We start from the raw sequence: 22,704 nt of genomic DNA, 5'->3' as shown, positions 1-22,704 counted from the left end.
GCGTGACTCTCGCGAAAGAAAAAAAAACAAAAAACGCGTTTTGTTTTTCCCTTTCCGAGAGGCACGGTTGTGACTTTCGCGAAAGCACAACCGTGTCTCTCGCGGAAGCAAAACCGTGACTCTCACGAAAGAAAAAAAAAATAGAAAACGCGTTTTTTTCGTTTCCGAAAGGCATGGCCGCGACTCTCGCTAAAACACAACCGTGCCTCTCATGGAAGAAAAACCGTGATTTTTGCGAAAGAAAAAAAAGAAAATCTATTTTTTCGCGCAAATTTTTTTTTAATCGAAAAGCTAAGGAAGACCAGGAGAAAACCAAAACGTCGAAAAAAACCAAAAAATCATTTAAAAAACCGAAAACGCATGCGGAAAAATAAAAAAATTCGAAGGAAGCATTCAGAGCATGACACATGGCGAATGACTGAGAGTGCGCCACTTGGCACGCTGATGAGGCTCCGGAAGGAGTGCTCGTTAACTAGTTGCTCCGAGCTGAAAGCACATTCATCCCCCCAACGCTTAAAAAGTCACACGGACGCACGATAGGTGGGCTTTGAGCTACGCGGGCCGGCCCAGGGTCAACACATCATCACGGCGGGAGAGGATGACGGCGGTGCGAGCGCACGGCAGATTCACAGGGCCTCCTCCCACCCCCGTTCGGTTCCCCCCACGAGATCCGACTGCCCACTACTCCGAGCCCCGCCGGCCGGAACCTCGCCGGCGTCCAGAGAAGCGAAGGGGGAGAGATGGGGTGGGGCACGGTGGTCTACGAGGGCACGGTGGTGGGGGCGTCGCTGGTGGGGCTGGGGTGGGCGGGGCTGTGGTTCCTCAACCGGCGGCTGTACAAGGAGTACGAGGAGCGGCGGGCGCTGGTGCAGATCCTCTTCGGCCTCGTCTTCGCCTTCTCCTGCAACCTCTTCCAGCTCGTCCTCTTCGAGATCCTCCCCGTCCTCTCCAAGCACGCGCGCTTCCTCAACTGGCACCTCGACCTCTTCTGCCTCATCCTCCTCCTCGTCTTCCTCCTCCCCTACTACCACTGCTACCTGCTGCTCCGCAACTCAGGTCAGCGCCCTCCCAATTTGTTCGAGCCTTGTGTTTCCCTCCCTGCGGCTGTTCTGATCGGCTGATCGGTTGGTTGGTGGTTGCAGGGGTGAGAAGGCAGCGGGCCTGCCTCGCCGCGGCCCTCTTCCTCACCATCTTCCTCTACGGGTTCTGGCGCATGGGGATTCACTTCCCCATGCCTTCCCCAGAGAAAGGTTTGAGTTTACAATCATTCCATTACATGGTTGTCAGTCTAGTAGTCACTAATAGCTGTTACTAGGACTTACCCTGTCGACTCTGCTGCACTATAATTTTCAGAATAATTACACGCCTGTTCGATGCATTCACTTCATGTCTACTGTGTCACTGGGTTTCACCTGTTGCTCACTCTGTAGGTTTCTTTACGATGCCGCAGTTGGTTAGTAGGATTGGCGTGATTGGAGTGACTGTCATGGCTGTTCTTTCTGGTTTTGGTGCGGTCAATCTGCCATACAGCTACCTGTCTCTCTTTATCAGGTTTATTACTTCAACATGATTCCATTCGGTTGGTTCACGCCACATTACAAACATCATGTTGACCTATCATGCCCTGACCTTCAGGGAAATTGACGAAATGGACATCAAAGCTTTGGAACGGCAGCTGATGCAATCCATGGAGTCATCTATTGCTAAGAAAAAGAAAATTATTCTGTCCAAAATGGAGATGGAGAGGATCCAAGGATCAGAGGAGGTGTGCTAACTAGTCTCTTGTTTTAAAAATGAATAATCTCTTGATCATGGTTATTGGATTGCAATACTCATGAGAAGTTTGTGGGCACAGAGAGAATCATAAGATATAAAAATGGTTGGTTATATTTGCCGTGTATAGTTGCCATTTTTTGTTCCTTTTGCTCTAGTATCATTATAGTCCATTAATAAGGAATGATAAATATCAGAGCGTAGTCCACAGTAAGGTTGCAGCTTACTATTAGCACACACTTTTTATTTTGATGTTGACCTATATGACATGACCTAATAGACAGACATTAACACTTGCAGAAGCTTAAAGCCAGATCATTTCTGAAGCGTATAGTTGGAACAGTTGTTCGATCTGTGCAAGAAGATCAAACTGAGCAGGGTATGCTGTATATTGTTTGTTTCTATACTTGTGGACTCTGCAGTTTGCTCCATTAGTGATAGTTACTAATACCTTTTTACGTCTTGCAGATATCAAAAACCTGGAAGCAGAGGTCCAGGGGTTGGAAGAGCTTTCCAAACAGCTATTCCTTGAGATATATGAACTACGTCAAGCCAAGGTATTTTTGTTGCTCATTTGACCAGTTTGTTATGATGAATAAGATCAACAACCAATTTAGTGGGGCGTATCCTGTTGATTTACGAAATCTTGTGGTGTTCAATCCTACAATTACCCGGGAGTTATGATTATTACTTGTTTGTTGTGTTGGCTATTCATCAATGATATAGTGACACATGTGTGAGAACTGGTACTCTTCTCACATTACTAAGATACCAGAACAGCATCATAAATGTTATAAAATGTGTTGTAGTATATAACTAACTCAAGTCCATTGATTTTTTTTGGCTTGTAGATGAGTTTTCTTTGTGTTTTCTCTTCTAAATTTGTGTCTTCCTTATGCTGTGTATATTGGCCTCTGATAAATTGCTTGCACCTTACTTTTGTTTTGAAAGTATCAGCACACATTTATTCGAATTGATTATTTTAGTTCATCTAGACATTTGTTGATCTTTGGCAGCAGTGGATATTATTATTAGAATAAAGATCTTAATTTTTGCACACAATTCTTCAATTACTTTCCAGATAGCTGCTGCTTATTCCCGAACCTGGAGAGGACATTTTCAGAATCTGCTAGGATATGCCTTGTCAGTATATTGTGTTTATAAGATGCTCAAGGTACTACTACAAAATGCATTATGTTGTTGAGAAAATTCCTTATTTGACACTGTCTTAAAATCTGGTTCCTTATTTGACACTGGAAAAGTTATTCTTCCCTATTTGACACTAGTCCTAAATTTTATTCCCTATACGACACTTCTGTCCATTTTGAGCCTAAATGACACCTTTAAAGACGATTTTTCCCCTCATGCGGTATGTGTGTGCGCGCGCGTGTGTGCTGTTGCGTGTGTGGGTGCACGCGCACATGTGTGCTGCCGCTGCATGTGTGTGTGCATGTGTGCTGCAGTGTGTGTTTGCTACTGCGTGTGTACGTGCGCGCGCGTGTGTGTGCTGTTGCGTGCCTATGTGCTGCCTGTGTGTGTGCTGCTGCTGCGTGTGTGTGTGTATGTGTGTGTGTGCTGCGTGCGTGTGTGTTGCTGCGTGTGTGTGCGCGTGCATGTGTGTTGCTGCGTGTGTGTGTGTGCACGTGCGCGTGCATGTTGTTGCGTGTGTGTGTGTGTGCACGTGCGCGTGCGTGTTGTTGCGTGTGTGTGCGCGTGCGTGTGTGTTGGTACAGTGTATGTGTTGCTGCGTGTGTTCTCTTGCCCTCGCACTGATGCTGCGTGCGTGCGCTATTGCCCCTCACACACATACCACATGAGGGGCAAAAGAGTCTTTTCATGTGTCATTTAGGCTCAAAATGGACGGAAATGTCATATAGGGAATAAAATTTAGAACTTGTGTCAAATAGGGAAGAAAAACTTTTCCAGTGTCAAATAAGGAAACAGATTTTAAGATAGTGTCAAATAAGGAATTTTCTCTATGTTGTTTTGCTTTATGTGTCTCCCTGGTTCATGTATAAAAATGAAATTTTGCAGTGCTAGAGTAACAAAAGTATCATGTAAGAAAATCCGTTTCACAAAATGAATAAAGATTTCTCCATTTCACAGAATGAATAAAGATTTCTCCATTTCACAAAATGAATAAAGATTTCTCCCTGGTTCAAACTGATGTAGCATTATTTTGTGAGGATGTTTTTTTTTCTCACATGCACTTGTAAACGTTCTTACTTTTTTTTGTGATTCTTTTGCAGGCCTTGCAGAGCGTAGTCTTTAAAGCGGTATAGACCTCTCCATGATTTCATGGACCTAGAATTAGTTACTCGCCGTTTCTGATTCTCATTGCTTATCTACATTCTGTATTTCCTATCAGGCTGGCTCTGTTGATCCGGTAACCATGACGATTACCATTTTCTTGAGGCATTTTGATATCGGTATTGATGTCACGCTATTATCACAGGTAGGTATTCTGTGTCTAATATAATCTTAGAAGGAATTCTGCATTTCATAAGAATAACAATTTTCTGTGGATTGGACCTAAATGAATCGTGTGGCATGTCATCTGACCCTTGCTGAAAACTCTTACCTATTGTACTATATCTTGATACTCCCTCTGAGTCACAATGTCAAATATAGGTTCTGTGTCGCTATATGTTCTCCCTGCCTATTTCTTCGTTTCTTACTTACATATGTCCTGCTTTTGCATTTTGTTTGCAGTACATATCTTTGTTGTTCATCGGGATGTTGGTTGGCATATCTATTCGAGGTTTCTTGGCAAATGTTATGAAGGTGAACATTCTGTTTGGTTGCTACTTTTTATTTTGTACATATGGGTTTCAGACTTGTTGTCTCTGATCCAATAATGTCATGACTGGTTGAAAAATGCTAGTAAACTGAATTAAATATATTTCAACAGCTTGTAACGTACTAACCTTCTTTGCCCATCAGCATTTTTCCATTTTATAAGTAGACTTCCAGCTGCTGTTATAGTTTTCCTTGTTGTTGAGCATTCAAACGTGACCTTCATCTCATTTTCTATGCAGTTCTTCTTTGCTTTTTCTAGAGTTGGGACCGGCTCAACAACCAATGTCGTCCTTTTCTTATCTGAGATCATGGGCATGTATTTCATATCTTCTATTCTTCTGATAAGGAAAAGCCTGGCAAATGAGTACAGGTATTCTTCTATTGCTTGAGAGTACCCTTCCTGTATACTGTCCTGGAGGATCCAGGCCCCAGGCAGCCCGGGCCATGGCCTGGGGTGTGAGGCCCAACTCCTTCGTGGACTGCAGCAATCACTGTAGGTACAGTGCTATAATGCACGGAGGGGGCCCAATCGCCTGGGGCTCGGCTTATTCCTGGCACTGCAACTGTCCTGGCCTTATTTGTTTTATTATTGTTTAACTTAACTTGCTACTTTGAATTTAAGTATGTAACTCGTTTTATTCTCTATTTGTATTAATAACTTAAGTTACTGAACCATAGCCAATGTTATGGGCTCAACTGACCCTTCCACTCTTTTTGAACAAATGTTATCAACTTACATATCATTTAAAAAACAAAACATGGTATAGTATATACGAAGATGCTGAAGATATGTTCAACTGAATATATTAATGGGATGACTATGGATTAAGTTACAACACTTTTAGTTGAAGACAAGTTACCTTTTTCATTCAGTCTTTCCACTCCCACCGTTACTACGTGTAACATGACGAGTGTATAGTGAGTAAAGTGTATCAATACAATAAACACATGTAACTTGGCCATTTCAATATGGAGGTCACAGTTGACCACACAGCTGATCTGACTATTTAATGAATAGTACAGATTCAGCATGGAATATGATCCTTTGAGGTTAGCTTTATGCTATGCAAGATTTAAAATTTGTTAAACTGTCTAGGGCACATCTAGATGTGCCCTAGTTATTGCACATGTACGGACTCAATCAAACATAAAAAGGGAAAGAAAATACCTGCATGAATTTCCGTGTAAAATCAATGACACATGACTTTAGACATGCAATACTTAGGGCGCATCTGGATGTGCTTTAGCAAAACCGTTAAAATTTACATTGTGATCCCATTCCATTCAAGAAAATTGATGTTTGTTAATGCGTGTTTGCTCAGGGTGATCATCACAGATGTTTTGGGCGGTGACATTCAGTTTGACTTCTACCACCGTTGGTTTGATGCTATATTTGTGGCGAGCGCGTTCTTGTCCTTGCTTTTGATTTCAGCTCAGTACACCTCCCGGCAAGCAGACAAGCATCCAATTGATTGATGCGTCTTGTCCCACATGTGTATAGTGTTCTTTTTAACTACTATCTGTCCAAGGTATGTGGTTACACTTCTTTCTGTATCAATTGAATGTGCCGGCTTTTGTTGATGTTTTTCTGCCTTTTTGGTCAGGTTGACACATTCTTTAAAGTCAGTTCACAAAGGGGGTTGTTTCTTAGTAGACCTCCACACACAGTTACGGAATATATAGGACATCAGTTAATTCGAAGGCGGCTGTTTGCTTTGAAGTTTGTTCGCAAGTTGGTGTTGAATCATGATTAACAGCTCCTCCATATCCAAGCCATCAGTGCTCCCTGCAGCAGTCAGAAAGGTGTTTCTGGGTGATGTTGCGATAGGGCAGGTTGCAATGCTTTTGTCAAGACAGGCGAGGAAGCCGCCCTCTTAGGAATGGTGAAGGATGGTGTGATGTAGCTTTGGAATAGCGTGTTAGCATCGTCTGCAGTTGATGTACCGTCCACGATTCTTTGAGCTATTGTGCGATATTTGCCACATCTTGAGAAAAGAAAAAATATTACTGCTCCATCTGCGTTTCCATGTTTTGATTAATATCTTGGGAGGTATAAAGCCATTGGCCATCTGCGTGCTGTATGTACTTGTAAGATTTGTTAAAGAAGAAAAATATTCTTTGATGCCTTGTGCATCTCAGCCCCACGAATGCCTGTATGGTCGGATTTAAAGGTTGAAATGCTGAAGAAATAGTCCTCTCTTTCTTCGTGGTGCCGTATTGAAAACATCTGGACGCAACAGTAAATCTTGTACCATCGCTGCACCCAGTTCGGACTTGCAGTCCTTCAAACTGAGTAGAGGCGACCGTGTACCGTATGCACGTACTAGTGATTTAGGCATCCAGAACTGGGAAAGAGCATGAGAGCACCGCTCGCCCCGAGCCAGAGAGCGAGCAGCCGAGCACTATAGCGTAGCAGGGCACAAGATGGCTGGACCCTGTCACGCACTAGTGCGCCCGTGGATGGATGCATACACATCTCCACGCTGCATTGCTGCCCGTGCCGCGGAAGTGGCGACCGATGGATGTGTCCGGCGCGTTTTGTCACACCCACAAGGGCGCACAAGGCCAAGCACGCACGCACTGCGGCGGAGAAAAGACAAATCTGTCACGCGCTGCACTGATCACCGTGTGTTAATTTGTGTAGATCACCAGCTCGTGGCGTCTGTCTGTCTGACCGCCCCGTCTGCATGCAGCAGCGGGCTTCACTTTCGTTTCCCGTTTCATGCATGCATGAACTCACGATCGATCGACCCTGTAGCCCCTGCCTGCACAAGTGCCTTTCATCGCAGCGATAGCAGAGGCACGCGTAGTAAGTATCGCATGCATACGTGCCCAGCCATGGTATCTTTGCTTTGGCAGGCAGGCAGGCAGGCAGGCAGCGGCACTGGAGCTAGCAGCGGCTGCGCCAAAGCCCAAAGCGAGCGAGCGAGCGAGCCAGTGGGCGACACAGGTGCTGAGGCGTCTGCGCTCGCATGCAACGACGACTTTGGTCGTGGCCTTGTAGGGTAGGGGCCGTGCGTTCCAGCTGGCGCGAGTGGCGGTCAATGCATGCATTTGCATGCCGCCGCGTCGTACGTGGTCGCGCTGTAAATGGCGAGACCGGCCTGACGCGCGTCCGGCCGGCCGGGTACGCCCGTGGCCAGGGCATGCCATGCCATGCCATGCACGCAGCGTGCGAAAACCCATCCAGGAAGAAACCGAGCCTGAGTCGAGCGAGCCAGCCGTCGATCAGGTGCCTCGTTTCAGAGGCTGGCCTGTTCACTAACAGCGCCCTAAAGGCTGCATGCGCCTGTAGACACGCACGTACACACGTACGTGCGCGCCGTGCATGTGCATGCGCGGCCAACAGGACGGCGCCGGCGCCCGCGCGCGCACTGAGCCGTCGCGATCGACCGCTCGATCTCCGGTGGCGCAGCTAGCTTGCGTGCATCAGTGTGTTGCCACCAGCCGAGCCGAGCATTGCATTGCATGTACGTCGCTCCGTCGATGCAGTGTACGCACGCACGCACGCACACGAGCGAGGCATGCATGCATGCATGCATGGAAGCCCGTACCTGGCCGGATCGAGCGTGAGGAGACGTCGGCGTCGCTCGCTGTCTCCCGTGCGCGCGCGCGTGTCACCCGGCGTGCTCGGGGACTACGGCCGGGAGCGCCGCGTGCACGCTTGGGAACTCGACCGGCGCCCGACTGGACAAGGCGCGGCGCTGCTTTTGTTTGCGCTTGCACGCCCTTTCAATTCGTGGACGTCCGTCTCGAATCAGTCACTGGTTAGGCGGCGAGCCTGATGGCTGATCGAGCTGGCCATGGAGAGAAAGAGACGGGCATGGACATGGACTCGACTGCGCTCGACTGGACTCGACCGGACTCGAGTGGCCTTTTCCCAAAGGCTGCTCACATACTAGTCACATGGCCCATCCCTTCCTCACCGGGCTCGGTGCATCGTGCCGTGCTAGCTGCCGCGCGCCTTTCCTCAAAGATTTGCTCGCTTTGGCGTCGGAGAAAACCTCGATTTGTCCGCTCCACAACACGCCTCGCCTCTCTCTGGCCTCACACTACCCCCGTCTGGTCGTTTTCCCCGTCCTCTCCCTTTGGCCGCGCTCGGAAAACCATCGAGAGAAGAGAAGGGCGGCTCCAACGAGCCGATCCAAACGGATGTAAAATGTGTTCATTTTCGTTGTTTGGATGATCAGGCGGGTAGGCGTCCGTCCCTTGTTCGTTCTTTTCTGGCCATGCATGGCACCCAACGAGACGATCCATTTGGTTCATCATGTCAGCCTTTTTTTAATCAACTTGTTATTCTGGCCATTCTATACATTTACAACCAAATAAATAAAACATTGCACATGATTAAATAAATAAGTCAAGTTTACATGAGCGTCGTGGCCATTGTTTGCCGCTGTTTGTAGCTACTCTGTATTATTTCTTTTCTCCCCTACCTTAATACACCGACGCGCAAGCCTTTTGCGTGTTCGCAAAAAAAGTAATAGAATCAATAGTTTACAATCAAAAATAAAAATCACATACTTTAAATAAATTGGAAGAAAACGAGAAGATACAACTATTGGTTTCTCATGTGAGTGCACGTGTACTCAACCAAATCATTTTGAAGTCACCACATGACATATGTGAGGAGCAACCTTAAAAGAAACAATGTCTAAATCATTTTGAAGTCGAATGTGAGTTGTCCGATGACATATTTCATGATGAAGTTGGATGAACTGTGCAAACGTTGCCGCTCCATTCTCGGGCTCAACCAAATCACCCTAGCAATCCCACCCTTGGTAATAGATGTTGTCATCACGCTCATCCTCTACAATCATATTATGCATGAACACAAACGGTCATAACCTCCCATGTAGTTTAAACCCTAGCAATCCCACCCTTGGTAATAGATGTTGTCATCACGCTCATCCTCTACAATCATATTATGCATGAACACAAACGGTCATAACCTCCCATGTAGTTTAAACGTTTCATGTTTTCACAGGGTACTAAACAATAGCTCAGAAAGATTGGAGCTACACCATCGGTGACATGAGGTGGAAACGACGTCGCAGTGGGGACTCGGTGCCGACGTCGGCGTGTGTGTGTATGTGTGTGTGGTGGGGGGGAGGACTAGTGGTGGTGAAGCGGATAGAGTCTGGGTGGTGGCGGCGAGGGTGAAGAGGCCGGGGAGCTCGAGCTCGATGGGGAGTGGGAAGAAGAGGGGGGGGGGGGGTATTGACCTATTGACACCGATAGGCGGGCCACGTGAGGACAAGGAGAGGGCGTTCACGGTGTGTCCGCATTGGAGGGAAACCTAATCCAAATTTGAGCTGAAAATGGAGAGAACAACAACCTATCCGTTTGGGTCGCTGGGTCGGCCGTTGGATTCACCCTAGGTGCATGCACATCGCCGTGGATCGATCAGCTGGCGATTGGCGATAGACAGGTAGGAGTATATGCCATATGAGTAGCAGCTTGCAGCTGCATTGAACGTGTCCTACAGTAGTGTCTTGCTCGAGAGCCAAGGAGAGATAGACCGGATGGGCACAGAGCTCGGCACAGTGGGCTGCTACATGGCCTAGCACCTAGGGCGCGCTCCCGGCCCGGTAGCCCCTGCTGGCTGTGGCTGCTGCTCCATCAAAAGTTGCGACGGCACGCATGCAGCGCCGTGCAGGTGGATCAATGCAACGTACCACTCGTAGTAGTAGTAGCCTTCCGCTTTGCATCAGCTCCCGTCCCTCAAAAATAAAAAAAATCTCCCGTCGTCCGTCCTGGCTTATTCGTAGCGATCGTAAACCCGCTGTCGAGGCCGGCCCGACACGATCCGAAAACTCGATCGGGGGGAGGAAAAGGAGAGCCCGGCTGCCCGAGGCCGGGCTTAATAAGGCTGCGCGGGCCGTACGTGCGACGCGCCAGCTGATTTGATCTGCCACTTTGACCGCGACCGCGACGCACCCACCACCCGAGCGCGCGAGTCCCCCCCCCCCCCCCCCCCACCCCAATGCATGCGGTGCAATTGGGGCATCAAAATGCGGGACGATCCAATGCTGCTCCGTTCCACCATCCGGGAAAGAGAGGCCGTCACTTGTGCGGAACGAACTCATCGGTCTCGGGCTCTCGGCCTTGGCAGGGGCAGGGCCAGGGAATCTGCTTTCGCATGCGCGATGTGACGCCCGGCCATTGGGATCCCAAAACATTTCCCGTTCATTCGTTCGGGACTTGTGTGAAAATCGTGATCGATGGTCTCCAGCCGACTGCGCGTACTGTCTACAATCATGCTGTACAAACAACGGAACTGAAACGCACGCACTCGCCTGTCTCCAACAAATACGGCGAAACGTATCCGTCTGCGCCACGAGGTGCCTTCAGCCGGCGTGGAAGGAACCGCGGCAAACGTGCCGGAAGACAGGTGATCATCGAGTCCCTTGTAGACCGTAAGGGCTTCGGTTCGCTAAAGCCGGGCAAACGCCTCCCCTCTAAAAAACAAATTGTACGTGAACTTCTTTTCTCCGCCACCCCAAGCCCAAGGAACTACTCCTATTCAATCACTTTTGCTCTTTAGCTTTTGCACTGTCCCAGCGTCACCAAGTACCCAGTCCTACACTTTCTCAAGAAACTATGCAGATCGACCATCACCTAAAGCCCCCAAGTGAGTATACCGCGGGAGCCACTGCATGCGCTCCCCCTCCCTCCTACCGTTTATTTTGAACTTTCAGCTTTGAATCCAAGAAATAAGAAACGCCATTTTTAGCATATTTAATGTTGTATTATCCTTTTTCCCGTTGGTCCTTGGTCAAGCACCGGCCACTGTGCTGCTATCTCCACTGCACAGTAGTAGGAGTACTACGCTATCCTTGAGCTACAGTATGCGTACGACTGGAGCGGGCCGCATGCGCCGAACGGACAAGGATCCAAACATTTTGCCACGTCAAAATAGCTACTGGCTTGTAGTTGTAGGCATGTGAAAACGCGTACGGCCAAACCGTCGTCAGGAGAAGATTTAAAACGGCCGAACAAAAGACGAGAACTGCCAAATGTGGTTAGGGAATTGTCGGGAAACAAAATTGCATGCGTGGACGTGCAAATGCCGTAAATAAAAGGCAAAAAAGCGGTGAGACAAGATGGAATCGGCCAAATGTGGTTAGGCAAAAGTTTGGAAAACAGAAAAGATAGGGAAACGGTAAAAAGAGATATGGAATGAGAAAAACATGAAATATTGGGGAATAAAGACAGGAAACCATCATAATAACAAAAAAAAAAGGTAAAAATGGATGGAAACAAAAAAATTGTGGTTTCTTTTGCGATGAGACCCGTTGTTGTTAAGAGTTCTTACAAAAATTATCACATATATACCCAAGGTACAAGCATAAAGCAAATGCAGGGAAAATGTGAAATACGAATGATGAAACGAGTATTTATGTGCATACGAAATGATGGATGGACTATCGAAAAAAATTGCGAGTAACATATTTGTTGAGGGCACGACTGTGTAGGATTATTTTAATAAAAAAATAAATAAACAGGTGTACACACATGGTTAGTTGGACTATGAAGGAGACGATGCTTATAAATGAGGAATTTAGATCTCTCTAGTTCCCCACATCCATCCGTGCATAGTACTACCTAAACTACAATCGTACAAATTAGAGTGGACATATATGTTGAACTGTACGAACATGGTCCTGTAGATGGATGGGTGTCGTTATGTGGACCATGCGACAACATTTCAATAAAATCAAACACAAAATATGGGTATTGAGACGTTCGCTTATAACTGATTAATCCCGATATACCCAATAACCGTGTATGCACGTGCTTCTGACCATACGTAGTAGTTTCTCAGCGACAAATTGGAATAATTCCAAAGCAGATTTATTAGTTGAGGTGGACTAGCGGTGTGGGTTAGAGCATACCGGGTCATTTTAATAAAATAAAAATTGTTGACGGACATTGTCGGGTGGATAATTGATTTTTTTTAAATCAAACGCAAAAGATTTGCCTCATTCATTAAATAAGAGAAAAATAGAGTTTGACAGTTTGCAAATGACCCTACAAATAAGTATCATGAACTTGGATCAATCCAGTGCCCGTTCATGTGCTGCCATATGTATATAATATCACAATTTAACAGCATCTGACAACTTCTAATAGAAGAGGCAAAAGATTTGAGATCGGTTAACGAATTTCAATTTTCTCAGTACTAGCATATACATTGGCTTCTATAAACAAAACTTGGGGGACAACTCATTTTGCCAAAAAAACATATACATGTCCATTTGTACCTAGTTGCATCGATCGAGACCTAAAGTGTACCAAAAGGGAGGTCAGTTGGATTTGGATGGACACTATTTACCCGCCAGAAACCTCGTTAAAAATTTAAAACACAACCGTTTGCTAGATCATGGTGAATCATTTTTATAACAAAAGAAAACATTTGACAATGCGGTGTTGTGTGGACCGTGTAGATAGTCAACAAAAAAATGCTGCATTTGGATATATCCAATATTGCCTGAAAAAAGGGAGGAAAGAAATATATCCAATACGACATTTGCAAGGAACAAAAAATCGACCTCACGGAACATGCGTCGACTTTTTCTTTTTTGAATGTTGAACATGTGTTGACTTGACCTTGGCGACCAGAAGATATAGCTGCTGCGGCCGCACGGCCAGGATCGGACGGCCGAAGTTGTCACGGGGCCCGCCGCCCACGCCCCTGGCCTAGATTTCGGCGGAGAGTGCCGGATCGACCGGGGCGCGCAACGATCGGACCGTCCAGACGAGAGCTCCGGACACCAGCCGCATTCCCCTGTGGCTCCGGTCTCTCCTCTTCCCCATCGCTTCTTCTGTGAAAGGAATCTCCCTCGCTCCCTCCACGGCGTCCAGTCTCGTTTCCTCGGCTGCGCCTTCCAGAAGGGAAGCCTACGCTGCATGCCTGCATCTCGCAAATAAAAACTCTCAAGGCTAGCCAAGCTCTACTCCTCTGCCCCGTACTACTCCCACCTTTTATTTCCCTTCCTTCCCCGTCGAATCCTCGCTCCGCCCTGACCTTCCAGCACGGCTTCTGATCTTCCGGCGCCGCTCTAGGCCACTGCAAGGGCTGCCGCCGGCCGTACCGTCACCGCCGACGCCTCCACCCCTACCTGCCGCCTTTGATACGCGATCCATACGGGTCGGAGGAGATCTCAGTAGCAGCTGGTGGTGCACCGTTTACCTTACACGACGGGTAAACTCGCCACGGGGGCCGGCCGGGAGCAGCGGCGGTGTCAGCCGGGCGGGAGTCCGTCAGTTGGCAGTAAGTACTCCACCCCACCGGTCAATGCGGTTGGCCACCGTGCTTCTCCACTCCCTCGTCCTCTAACTACTCCACTCCATTAATTTGTAGGAGTAGTGCCCTCCTCGCCACGCCGGCCGGCAAGAGGCGGAGAAGGTGCGCGCTCGAATCGAAACGGCCGGCACTGACGCACCGCGTTCGTGTCGCCTGCCGTTCTTCCTCCATTTATGCCTTCCTTCCTCTCTGCTTGCCCTCGTGTCGATCGTTACGCCTTTTTCTCCCCGCGCCCAGCTTGCACTGCGTGCTGCTCGCCGTTCCGTTCTCCAAAAGTGAAACCCCAACAGCTGTTTCCAATCAAGTTTAACACCAAAACCGTATTACGTATACGCTCTTGATTACGCTCTCCTCCCTTGTCAGCTCATGTCGTGTCATCCCTATATATTTTCCCCTGAAGAATATAGACATTTTCACCGATTTTTCAGATTGCTTTGTTTACATTGATTTTCAGATCATCTCGGCGTCAAGATACACCGCGCGCACTCTGTTCACGCGACGGGTAGACCAGCCAAGGTGCCGGCCAGGAACAGCGGCGATATCTACCGGGCGGGAAGCCGTCGGTTGCCTTCTGTAAGTACCATCATCTCATCCTCACCGGCCGGTCAGTGTGGTTAGCTTACGCTCTAGCATCGCCATTAATCAGTGTCCTCATCAGTAAACATCGGCCCATTAATGGCTTGTTTAAGGTTGGTTGGGAAGGCCGAGCGGCCACCTGGCCTAGATTTGTGAAGAGGTGCTGCCAAAGCGAAAGATTTTGAAAAATTAAAGAGGATCAGCGGCGGGGGCCCCGCGGCGCAGACACTCGATGGCTGGTCGCTTTTGGGGCCGGGCCCGGCGCCTGAAGGGGTAAAAAAGATAAAGAATGTCGAGGCAATACGTTGATCTCGGGGGCCATACTACTGCATGCAGCAGTGATGCTACCACGACTGTAGCTCAATGTGCCTCGCGCGGCGAGCTAGCTGATGCTGATGCTGCTGTCTTGTGTCGACTCTTTCTTCCCCATACGCTTCTGTCCCGCGTCGGACGTCGCGCTCATCTGGATTTAAACATCGTCGACGAGTAGACCACCAGCGTAGTAGTAGTACTGTATACGTAGAGTGACAGCGGCGTCGACGTGAAGAGAAGCTTCGCTGCGCGTCATTTACGCCAGCTTGCATGCGTATTTGCATTTGTTTTCTCATGCATGCGACGCACGTACGTCATGGGCGCGGCGCTCTCCGGGCAGTAGCTAGGTCTGACCAGCCAGGCAGACGCGTCGATCGCAGGTCGAACGTTGAAGATTTTGTTGCGTCTCTCTGTGCATCTACCTGCGTGACTCTGCGCTCTGCATGCCCGCGCTCTCGGCGCTCCGGCCATGTCTCCTCACTTTGTCTTCACAGTGTTTTTCTCTACGCTGCTGCGTGAGAACAGCCTGGTCTGCTGCCTGCCGGTGCATGCATGCACGCATGCTGCTAATGGACATGGGTTAATTGCATCGCACTCCTTACAGTATTATGAGTAGCACTGTAGCAGTCTTCCTCCTAGCACTGTTCTTCTCGCTGGCCTGCCCCGGTTAGGCGCCGGTGAGAGCTCTATCTCGGCCATAGTCAGGGCATCTCTAGCCGCGCGCCCAGGAAGGCCTTCCTAGGCATTTTTTTTACGCCGGCGTCGAAAAATCGGCCCAGTCGCGTCCCCAGTAGCCCGATTTTCGCTGGCCTGGGCCGAAAACAGCGCCGGCGGATCCAGGCCGGACCCGGCGCGTTGGGGGGCGCCCGGGGGCAACAGGCGAACTTTTTTGGCGCAAAAAAGCCGCGGGCCCGCCGCGTCAGCGACACGGCTCTCTTCTCGCCTCTTCATCGTCCTCATCGCCTCGTTTCCCGCGGCGAATCAATGCCAAAGCTGCCGCGCTGCCTCGCCGGGTCAGCCTGCGCCATTGATGCCTCACGGGCGGCGCAGTGAAGGCCGGACGACGCGCGTCCCTCGCCCGCCACGCGTACACACGGCGGCCACGCGTACGGGCGGCGTCTCGGCCTATATAAGACGCGCACCAGCGTGCTCGGCGATCACACTCTCTCGCCGTCGTCGTTCCTCCCTCTCCTCTCTCTCGTCGTCGTCGTTCCTCCCTCTCCTCTCTCTCGCCGTCTCCACCCATGGCCGAGCGCTTCCCTGGTGACGGCGCGGCGGCGAACGGCTTCGGTCGCCGCCATCTCCACGAAGACGAGGCTCGCCTCCTTTACGAGGCCGGGTACCCGGTCCCGCCGGACATGCGGGTGCCCGGCGCGTGGAGCATCAGCGCCGGCGGCGTGCCGGTGCCACCACCACCCACCGGGGCGGCGCGGCGTGCGGAGATCACACGCATCCGCACGTCCCTGCCACGGGCGGCGAGGGAGGGGCCACGGTACGTCCCCGACAGCCCGCTCTGGGAGCCCTACTTCCGCCGCCGTCACGCCGAGCAGCTCGAGGCCACCAACGGCGTCGTGCCCTCCGGCAGGCTCAACTCCAATGGCCGGCGCCGGTGGTGGGGCGTGCCCGGGCGCACGTTGGAGGCCGCCCTCGAGTACATCGAGGGCGGCAACACGCCGCGCCTCGAGTACCCCGATCCCCCGTCCTTCTCACGCCGCCGGGGAAGCTCCTGGACCCCGAGGCGCATGGAGACCGGGGGGGTCCTCCTCGTCATCCGGCGGCTCGCCCTGCCTCCCTCCCCGTCAAGCCGGAGCCCCAGGGCACGCCGGTCAGTGCCCGCACGCGCAACTCCGGCGTCCGCATCGGCGCCAACGCCTCCCCACCCACCGGCCGCTTCGTCCTCGTCAAGCCCAAGCCGGAGCGCGACCTCCCCGCGGAGTACGAGGAGATAACCCGGCGCGGCATCTCCGACGAGGACGCCCTGCGGTGGGCACGAGACGACTACCTCCGCGACGAGATGGTCCGGCAGCGCCGAGCCCTGGAGGAGATCGCCGCCCGCAAGCGTGGGCGCGAGGACGAGCACGGCGTCGTGGTCCTCGACAGCGACGACGACGCCCCCGGACCGTCCAACCCGCCGCGCCAACCGGAGGAGGGATGCAGCAGGGACAGGGACGGCGGAGGCGCAGGCGGCGGCGGCGACGACGACGACGACGACGGCGGCGGCGGCGGCGACTACACGCGGTTCTACCGCCTCCTCGGCATGTAAACCGCGTGGGCGGGCGGCGAGGGAGACGGCGGGGGTAGCCCGCGGAAGTTTTTTTCTTTTTTTGTAAAATATGTTTAAGTTTGAACGAACTCGCCGATGCTTGCGTTAAATTTCAGTCGTGTTTGCGCTGTATTTGAATTTTTTAAAAAAACGTGGGCGTCGCGACTGGGGGCATTACGCCCCCAGTGCGCGGTTTAGCGCCGGCGCGCCTCCGGGGAGCGATTTTTTGCCCCCTCCTGAAAGGCCAACGGCTGAAGATGCCCTTAATCCTCACAGTTGATCTGCATGTCTCACCGCTTGCCGGGCGGCGCAAATTCAGCTCGGTCGATCGCTCTGCTGAGGGGCTGACACGGGTGGTACTATGTAGCTAGCCGCGCTCGTCGGCGTCCCGCGCGCACGTGCGGGCCGGGACGGTCCCGTGGTCGAACAGTCCATGTCCGCGCAGTGAGTAGTGACTGAGCAGCAGTGCCGTGACATTGAAATGGCGTGGTGCCAGAATCCGTACGTATTTGTTACGGCCCGTCGTTCTAGCTAGTAGTACACTCGTAGAGTACGACCGATATTGTGGCATTAAAGAAGTAGCACCACCATGCAATATCCACAGTAGTGTACAGTACAATTAATGTTTGACCTGCACCCGCCTCACCAATGTTTGACTTGACCCTCTCTCTCACACTCGCAGATCTCACATATGGATACTGCGTTCGGTCGTATGCGCGCACACTATCTGTAGTTTTAATTTGCACCGCCTGCATGCATGTGCGTGTCAAAGTGTCAATTACTACAGGGCGTCTCTTAGATATGATATCGTACGTCACGGTACCACCACCAATGAATGCACGTTGCCATGTGTGCTCGCTATATATTCTGTTCTGTTGTGTGCAGGTAGAGCGCGCGCGGTGCAGCAGCGAGAGGCGATTGACCGACCCGTGCTGCTGAGCGTTGGAGGCCGGCCCGAAGATGCTGGCCTGCATCGCGTGCTCCGCCAAGGAAGGCGGGGAGGACGGCTCCCGTGCCGCGGCCACGCCGGCCGCCAGGTCTCTCACCTCACAGGTACCATCTGTCTCTCTCCAACCACTAGTGTACCAGCGTGCGTGCCACTCTCCTGGACCGAGTGTACCACTGTTTTTTCTAAGGACGCACCTGCCAGTACCTGCTCTTCTTTATCTCTCTCTCCCTGTTCATACTGTACAGTGTATATGCAATGCTTGTGTTGTCTCGTCTGTCAGCCTGGGTAGGAGACCAGAGGATAGAGGGGTCGATCGAAGGTTGCAGTTAATAGGGAAAGGAAACGGGAATGGCTGCCGGGACGAACGGCCTCTGCCACTGGCCTACGTACTTACCTATATTAGTTACAGCACAGTGGTGCACAGCACTTGGCCAGTGAGCCTAGGAATTGCCCAAGCAGGGCATGCCGGTGCGGCAGCCGATCGAATTAAAGCCTCCTCTGCCCAGTTAGTTATAGGCTAGCTGCATGCAGATGCAGGGACGATAGCCGCTGCGTTTTGGCAAAAGATGCCAAGCCCCGGGGTTGTTGATCGATGTATCATCTACATGCAGACAAAGAAGATCAGCTACCTATCTGTCTATACGTATGCGGTTATAGGAGTCCTGGCCCTGCTGGCTGCTCCCGCTGGCAATTTTTTGGCGCTTGCTCGTTTATAGGAGTAGAGTAGTAGTTCCGCCACCCCACGCAAACGCAATCAAATGGCGTGAGCCCAGCTCGACCGATCGTCCTCTTCCAAGCCTCACGCTGTTGTTTCTGTCCCTCGTTCATTGCATCTCCTTGTTGCCTTCTGCAGCACATATGCCATATCTGTGTCACACACACACATAGAGCGCGTCCCAGTTAACAAGGATGAAGGAAATGAGTAAGTACACTAGCTTCCTAGTTAGACCCTTAATAAGGATGGGTCGGCCAGCCAGCCAGAGGCTTCTTTTATCTGAAAATGCACAACACCGTAGTTTTCTTCAGACTTTGGCGCGTCTAATTATGATGCAACCATGGATGCGATGCAAAAGCAGTGCAGCTAGCGTGAATGACAGTGGTTCAATCGACCACTTTCTTTAGCACCACGTACGTACCGAGAGTATGTACGTTGCTCCATTCCGTTCCATTCCTCGGGAAAAAGCTAGGCCGGTCAAGGGAGGACACGATGCGCACTGATGAGTAGACGTGGTGGGAGAGAAGGCCGCCAGCCACCTTTCCTTTGCTTTGCTTGGATCCCCATCCCCATCCCCCTACCACCTTTGGAGCGCTTTGCTTGCCGGTTCCCCATGGGTCCGTCGTCGACGACATTCTTTCACTTTCTCTCAAACTCACCACCGCCCATTCGTCTCTCGTCCCCTTTGCCGTGGAAATAAAGATCGAGCAGCAGAGAAGCCCATGGGTAGCGTGGACGCACCACGACGACAGCGCCTGCGTTCATGTGCTGCCGTGTGTGCCCTGGACTGGGGATGGACCCGGCAACCTGCATCACGTTTTGCCGGTACGTGGAAAGCCATGCCTCGGCGGCTTTGTTTCCCCTCGTCTCCGAATAAAGCCGGCCCGCTGGTCCCCCGCCCAGGGGCTACGGGCCTACGGCGGCGCCTCGGCCCACCCTTTAGGCCCAGGCTGGGCCTCCCCGCCCGTTGGGGCTGGGCTGGCCCGGGCCACGCGAACACGGGGCCTGCTTTTGAAGTAGGCACGCAACGCATAATGCATGCATGCGGCGGGATCATACGCCGCCTTTGGAGAACGCATGCATGCATCACGGCGTGGTTCCTTGCTTCAGACAAAAGGATAATAAAGATTTCACTGGTATCAATCCGGCGTGATCGCTAGCTCGCTGTATGTATGTACGTAGCGTGGTCCTTTGTACTAGCAGTAGTAATCTGTGCTCTACATGTAGCCTTGCCATACATATATACCCACTTTTCTTTGATGTGAACTTGTTCGTTAGTCAGCTCGTCACTCAAAGTCACTTGAGCACTCAACGAGCATATCCTTTCTCTGGCCAGCCATGATCCATCGCCCCCTTCCTTAAAGAATTCGTATATATGCACTTCTGTTGGTACTGACTAACCATGCATTGCGTGGTAGCTACTTATGCTAATTCCAGTCATGGCTGATGTTACATTGCACTCATGACTCATGACTCATGAGCGGTTAGTGACTAAGTGAGTGGTGTGTGGCTAACTGGTTTCGTTCCTGCGTACGTACGTACGGTGCAATGTGTTGTCTTCAGCTCAAGGACATGGTGCTCAAGTTCTCCAGCTCCAGCAAGCACTACAAGGGGGCGGCCGCCGGGAGCCCCTCTTTCAGGAGCTACCGACGCCCCTACCCGGGATTCGTCGACGACACTACCTTCACGCCGACGGGCAGACCCGCGAGCGACGCCGGCGCGTACACAAGGACTACTGCGGCAGCAGCGAACGGGAGCGCGCGGGCTGCCTCGTCGGCAACGTGGGACATGACCGGGCGCGGATGGCCGGGCGTGGACGAGGAGGACGGCGGTGAGATCGTCGCCGCTGGGGTGGACGCCGCCGTGCCCAGGGAGTGGACGGCGCAGGTGGAGCCCGGCGTGCAGATCACCTTCGTCACGCTCCCCGGCGGCGGCAACGACCTCAAGCGCATCCGCTTCAGGTATTTACCGCATATCAATTTACTTTGTTCAGCTAGCTTTTGCTCAACTGACGTGTCCAGCACATGCATGTTGAGGTGTTGAACTGATTAACTCTTGTAATGTGTGCCGCGTACGTAGCCGTGAGATGTTTAACAAGTGGAAGGCGCAGCGGTGGTGGGGAGAGAACTACGACCGCATCGTGGAGCTGTACAACGTGCAGACCTTCAGCGGCACGCAGCAGGGGGGCTCCACTCCGACGTCCTCCGTCGACGACTCGCTTCTGGTCGGTTTACGCATTGTTGCACGCGAAATGTTTCCTTCACTTGAACTGATTCATCCATGACAATGACATACTGATCGAACTATTTCGGGTGCAATGCTTCGCTTGCAGAGAGATTCGTCCTATTCCCGGGGCGGCTCCACGAGGGACAGCCCGGTCGTCATGATGCCGCCGCCGCCGCCGTCATCCTCGTCGAGCAAAGACCCGATGTCACGGAGCGTTTCGTGCAAGGCGATGATGCCGCCGCCGTCGGGGCCTTACGGGGCGGGGCCATCCACCAGGGCGGCGTACTACCCGTCCGCGGCGGCCGTGCCCGACCCGTCCGACCACGTCTGGGCGCACCACTTCAACATGCTCAACTCCGCGGCGGCCGGCGGGCATTCCTCCTACGACCCATCGCGCGCCACCACCTCCTCCCGCGACGAGGCCTCCGTGTCCATCAGCAACGTCAGCGACATGGAGGCGACGGAGTGGATCGAGCAGGACGAGCCCGGCGTCTGCCTCACCATCCGCGAGCTCGGCGACGGCACCCGCGAGCTCCGCCGCGTCCGGTTCAGGTATATATGCCTGCCGCCATCCATGAACTTGCAAAACCTTTCTCGGTTGATCGGTATATGAATTCATACACGTTTGATCAGCCCGATCTCATGCATGTTCGTGTAACTATTTTTTCAGCCGGGAGAGGTTTGGCGAGGACAGGGCGAAGGTGTGGTGGGAGCAGAACAGAGACAGAATACAGGCGCAGTATCTGTAGTTGATCTGGTTAAGCTAGTGGCGTTGGAGATAGATTAAGGGAGATAATGGTGAAAAGAGTGTGAAGAAGGGATAACCGGATAGGTGGAAGCAAACTAGTGGTGACCGTGGTGCTCGGCTTGGTGAAATATGGAGGTTGCGTTTGAATTTCAATGTGCTCCTCTGCTTTCTGTAGACTTTAGACATGTATAAACCTGATATGCTCGCCTGTCTTTGGCTTATTTTACCTTTTCTAAGGCACCAATGTGGTTCATTCGTTGGTTTGATTTAGTGTTATGTTTTTTTGCGTTTCTTGGTGGGATTTGGTCAGGAAGTACTGAATTTGTGAATTTATGCGTGTCGATGTTGGCATGTTTGGGGAAAGTCCATAGAAATGCATGGCCAAGGAGAGGCTGACCGATGTGGGATGCTTATTGGCAGGGAAGTTCGTGAGAGATAGTATCGCTCACATATGATGAATATAAATAAATCTGAACGCACTCATGGAATTCAAAGTTTCATATACGCTCAAACAATACGATAAATATAAAACTAGAAATTTCACCGAAGAGGATTTTTGGAATATGGATACACCGGAACCCACTTCATAAAACTTAGCAAACAATGTATTTCTATGTTTTGTAAGTTCCACAAAAAATATCATCCATATAGTTTTTGTAAATAATACTACGGTCAATTTTAGTTGGAGAGTGTAAATTTTGCTTGATTGATTCCGGTTACATGAGTTATATTATATATCCTTGAGAGTGAGAGAACTGAACGCCCCTACAAAGAAAGCACGCATGCCATGGGCGTCGGCTGAGATCCTAAAGACTATGGTTCTGTTTGGTATACCCCCCCCCCCCCCCCCCCAACTCACCCCACCAACATATTATTCACGCCAAATTCCTTTTCTGTTGTTTGATTTGTTGCCAAATATTTGGCCGCCAATAAGTTGTTTGGGGTTGAACAGGTTCGTGGATCGGCTCACGTACCTAGAGCCAGTGCTTTGCCTCCTCCTCCTTCAAGAAAAAAAGTTAGGGTTCGTGCCCCT

The 22,704-nt window shown here is 51.2% G+C and overlaps 2 protein-coding genes across 3 annotated transcripts; both read left to right on the top strand.

Moving 5' to 3' along the window:
• The first annotated feature begins 610 nt into the window (after nucleotides 1-610).
• LOC123190297 (GPCR-type G protein COLD1) lies at nucleotides 611-6,742 on the top strand. The gene is made up of 13 exons (XM_044602912.1): nucleotides 611-1,056; nucleotides 1,143-1,250; nucleotides 1,431-1,551; nucleotides 1,636-1,765; nucleotides 2,074-2,152; nucleotides 2,242-2,330; nucleotides 2,855-2,947; nucleotides 4,023-4,049; nucleotides 4,142-4,228; nucleotides 4,486-4,557; nucleotides 4,812-4,942; nucleotides 5,895-6,101; nucleotides 6,177-6,742. Exons 1-12 carry the CDS (start codon nucleotides 741-743, stop codon nucleotides 6,046-6,048), a joined length of 1,407 nt encoding a protein of 468 aa, XP_044458847.1. The 5' UTR covers nucleotides 611-740; the 3' UTR covers nucleotides 6,049-6,101; nucleotides 6,177-6,742.
• A 6,543-nt stretch (nucleotides 6,743-13,285) lies between these two features.
• On the top strand, nucleotides 13,286-21,966 carry LOC123190296 (protein Brevis radix-like 2). Of its 2 annotated transcripts, XM_044602910.1 has the most exons (8): nucleotides 13,286-13,849; nucleotides 13,940-13,984; nucleotides 14,337-14,455; nucleotides 17,919-18,086; nucleotides 20,261-20,658; nucleotides 20,777-20,921; nucleotides 21,030-21,475; nucleotides 21,594-21,966. In XM_044602910.1, the coding sequence occupies exons 4-8, from the start codon at nucleotides 17,994-17,996 to the stop codon at nucleotides 21,670-21,672; spliced, it is 1,161 nt and encodes a 386-aa protein (XP_044458845.1). In that variant the 5' UTR covers nucleotides 13,286-13,849; nucleotides 13,940-13,984; nucleotides 14,337-14,455; nucleotides 17,919-17,993; the 3' UTR covers nucleotides 21,673-21,966. The 2 variants fall into 2 exon arrangements, with proteins under 2 accessions (XP_044458845.1, XP_044458846.1); XM_044602911.1 differs by lacking the exon at nucleotides 13,940-13,984.
• The last annotated feature ends 738 nt before the right edge of the window (nucleotides 21,967-22,704 follow it).

Source organism: Triticum aestivum, chromosome 2A (genome assembly GCF_018294505.1).
Source record: "Triticum aestivum cultivar Chinese Spring chromosome 2A, IWGSC CS RefSeq v2.1, whole genome shotgun sequence".
NCBI lineage: Eukaryota > Viridiplantae > Streptophyta > Magnoliopsida > Poales > Poaceae > Triticum > Triticum aestivum.
This window is presented reverse-complemented; position numbering and strand designations above follow the sequence as displayed.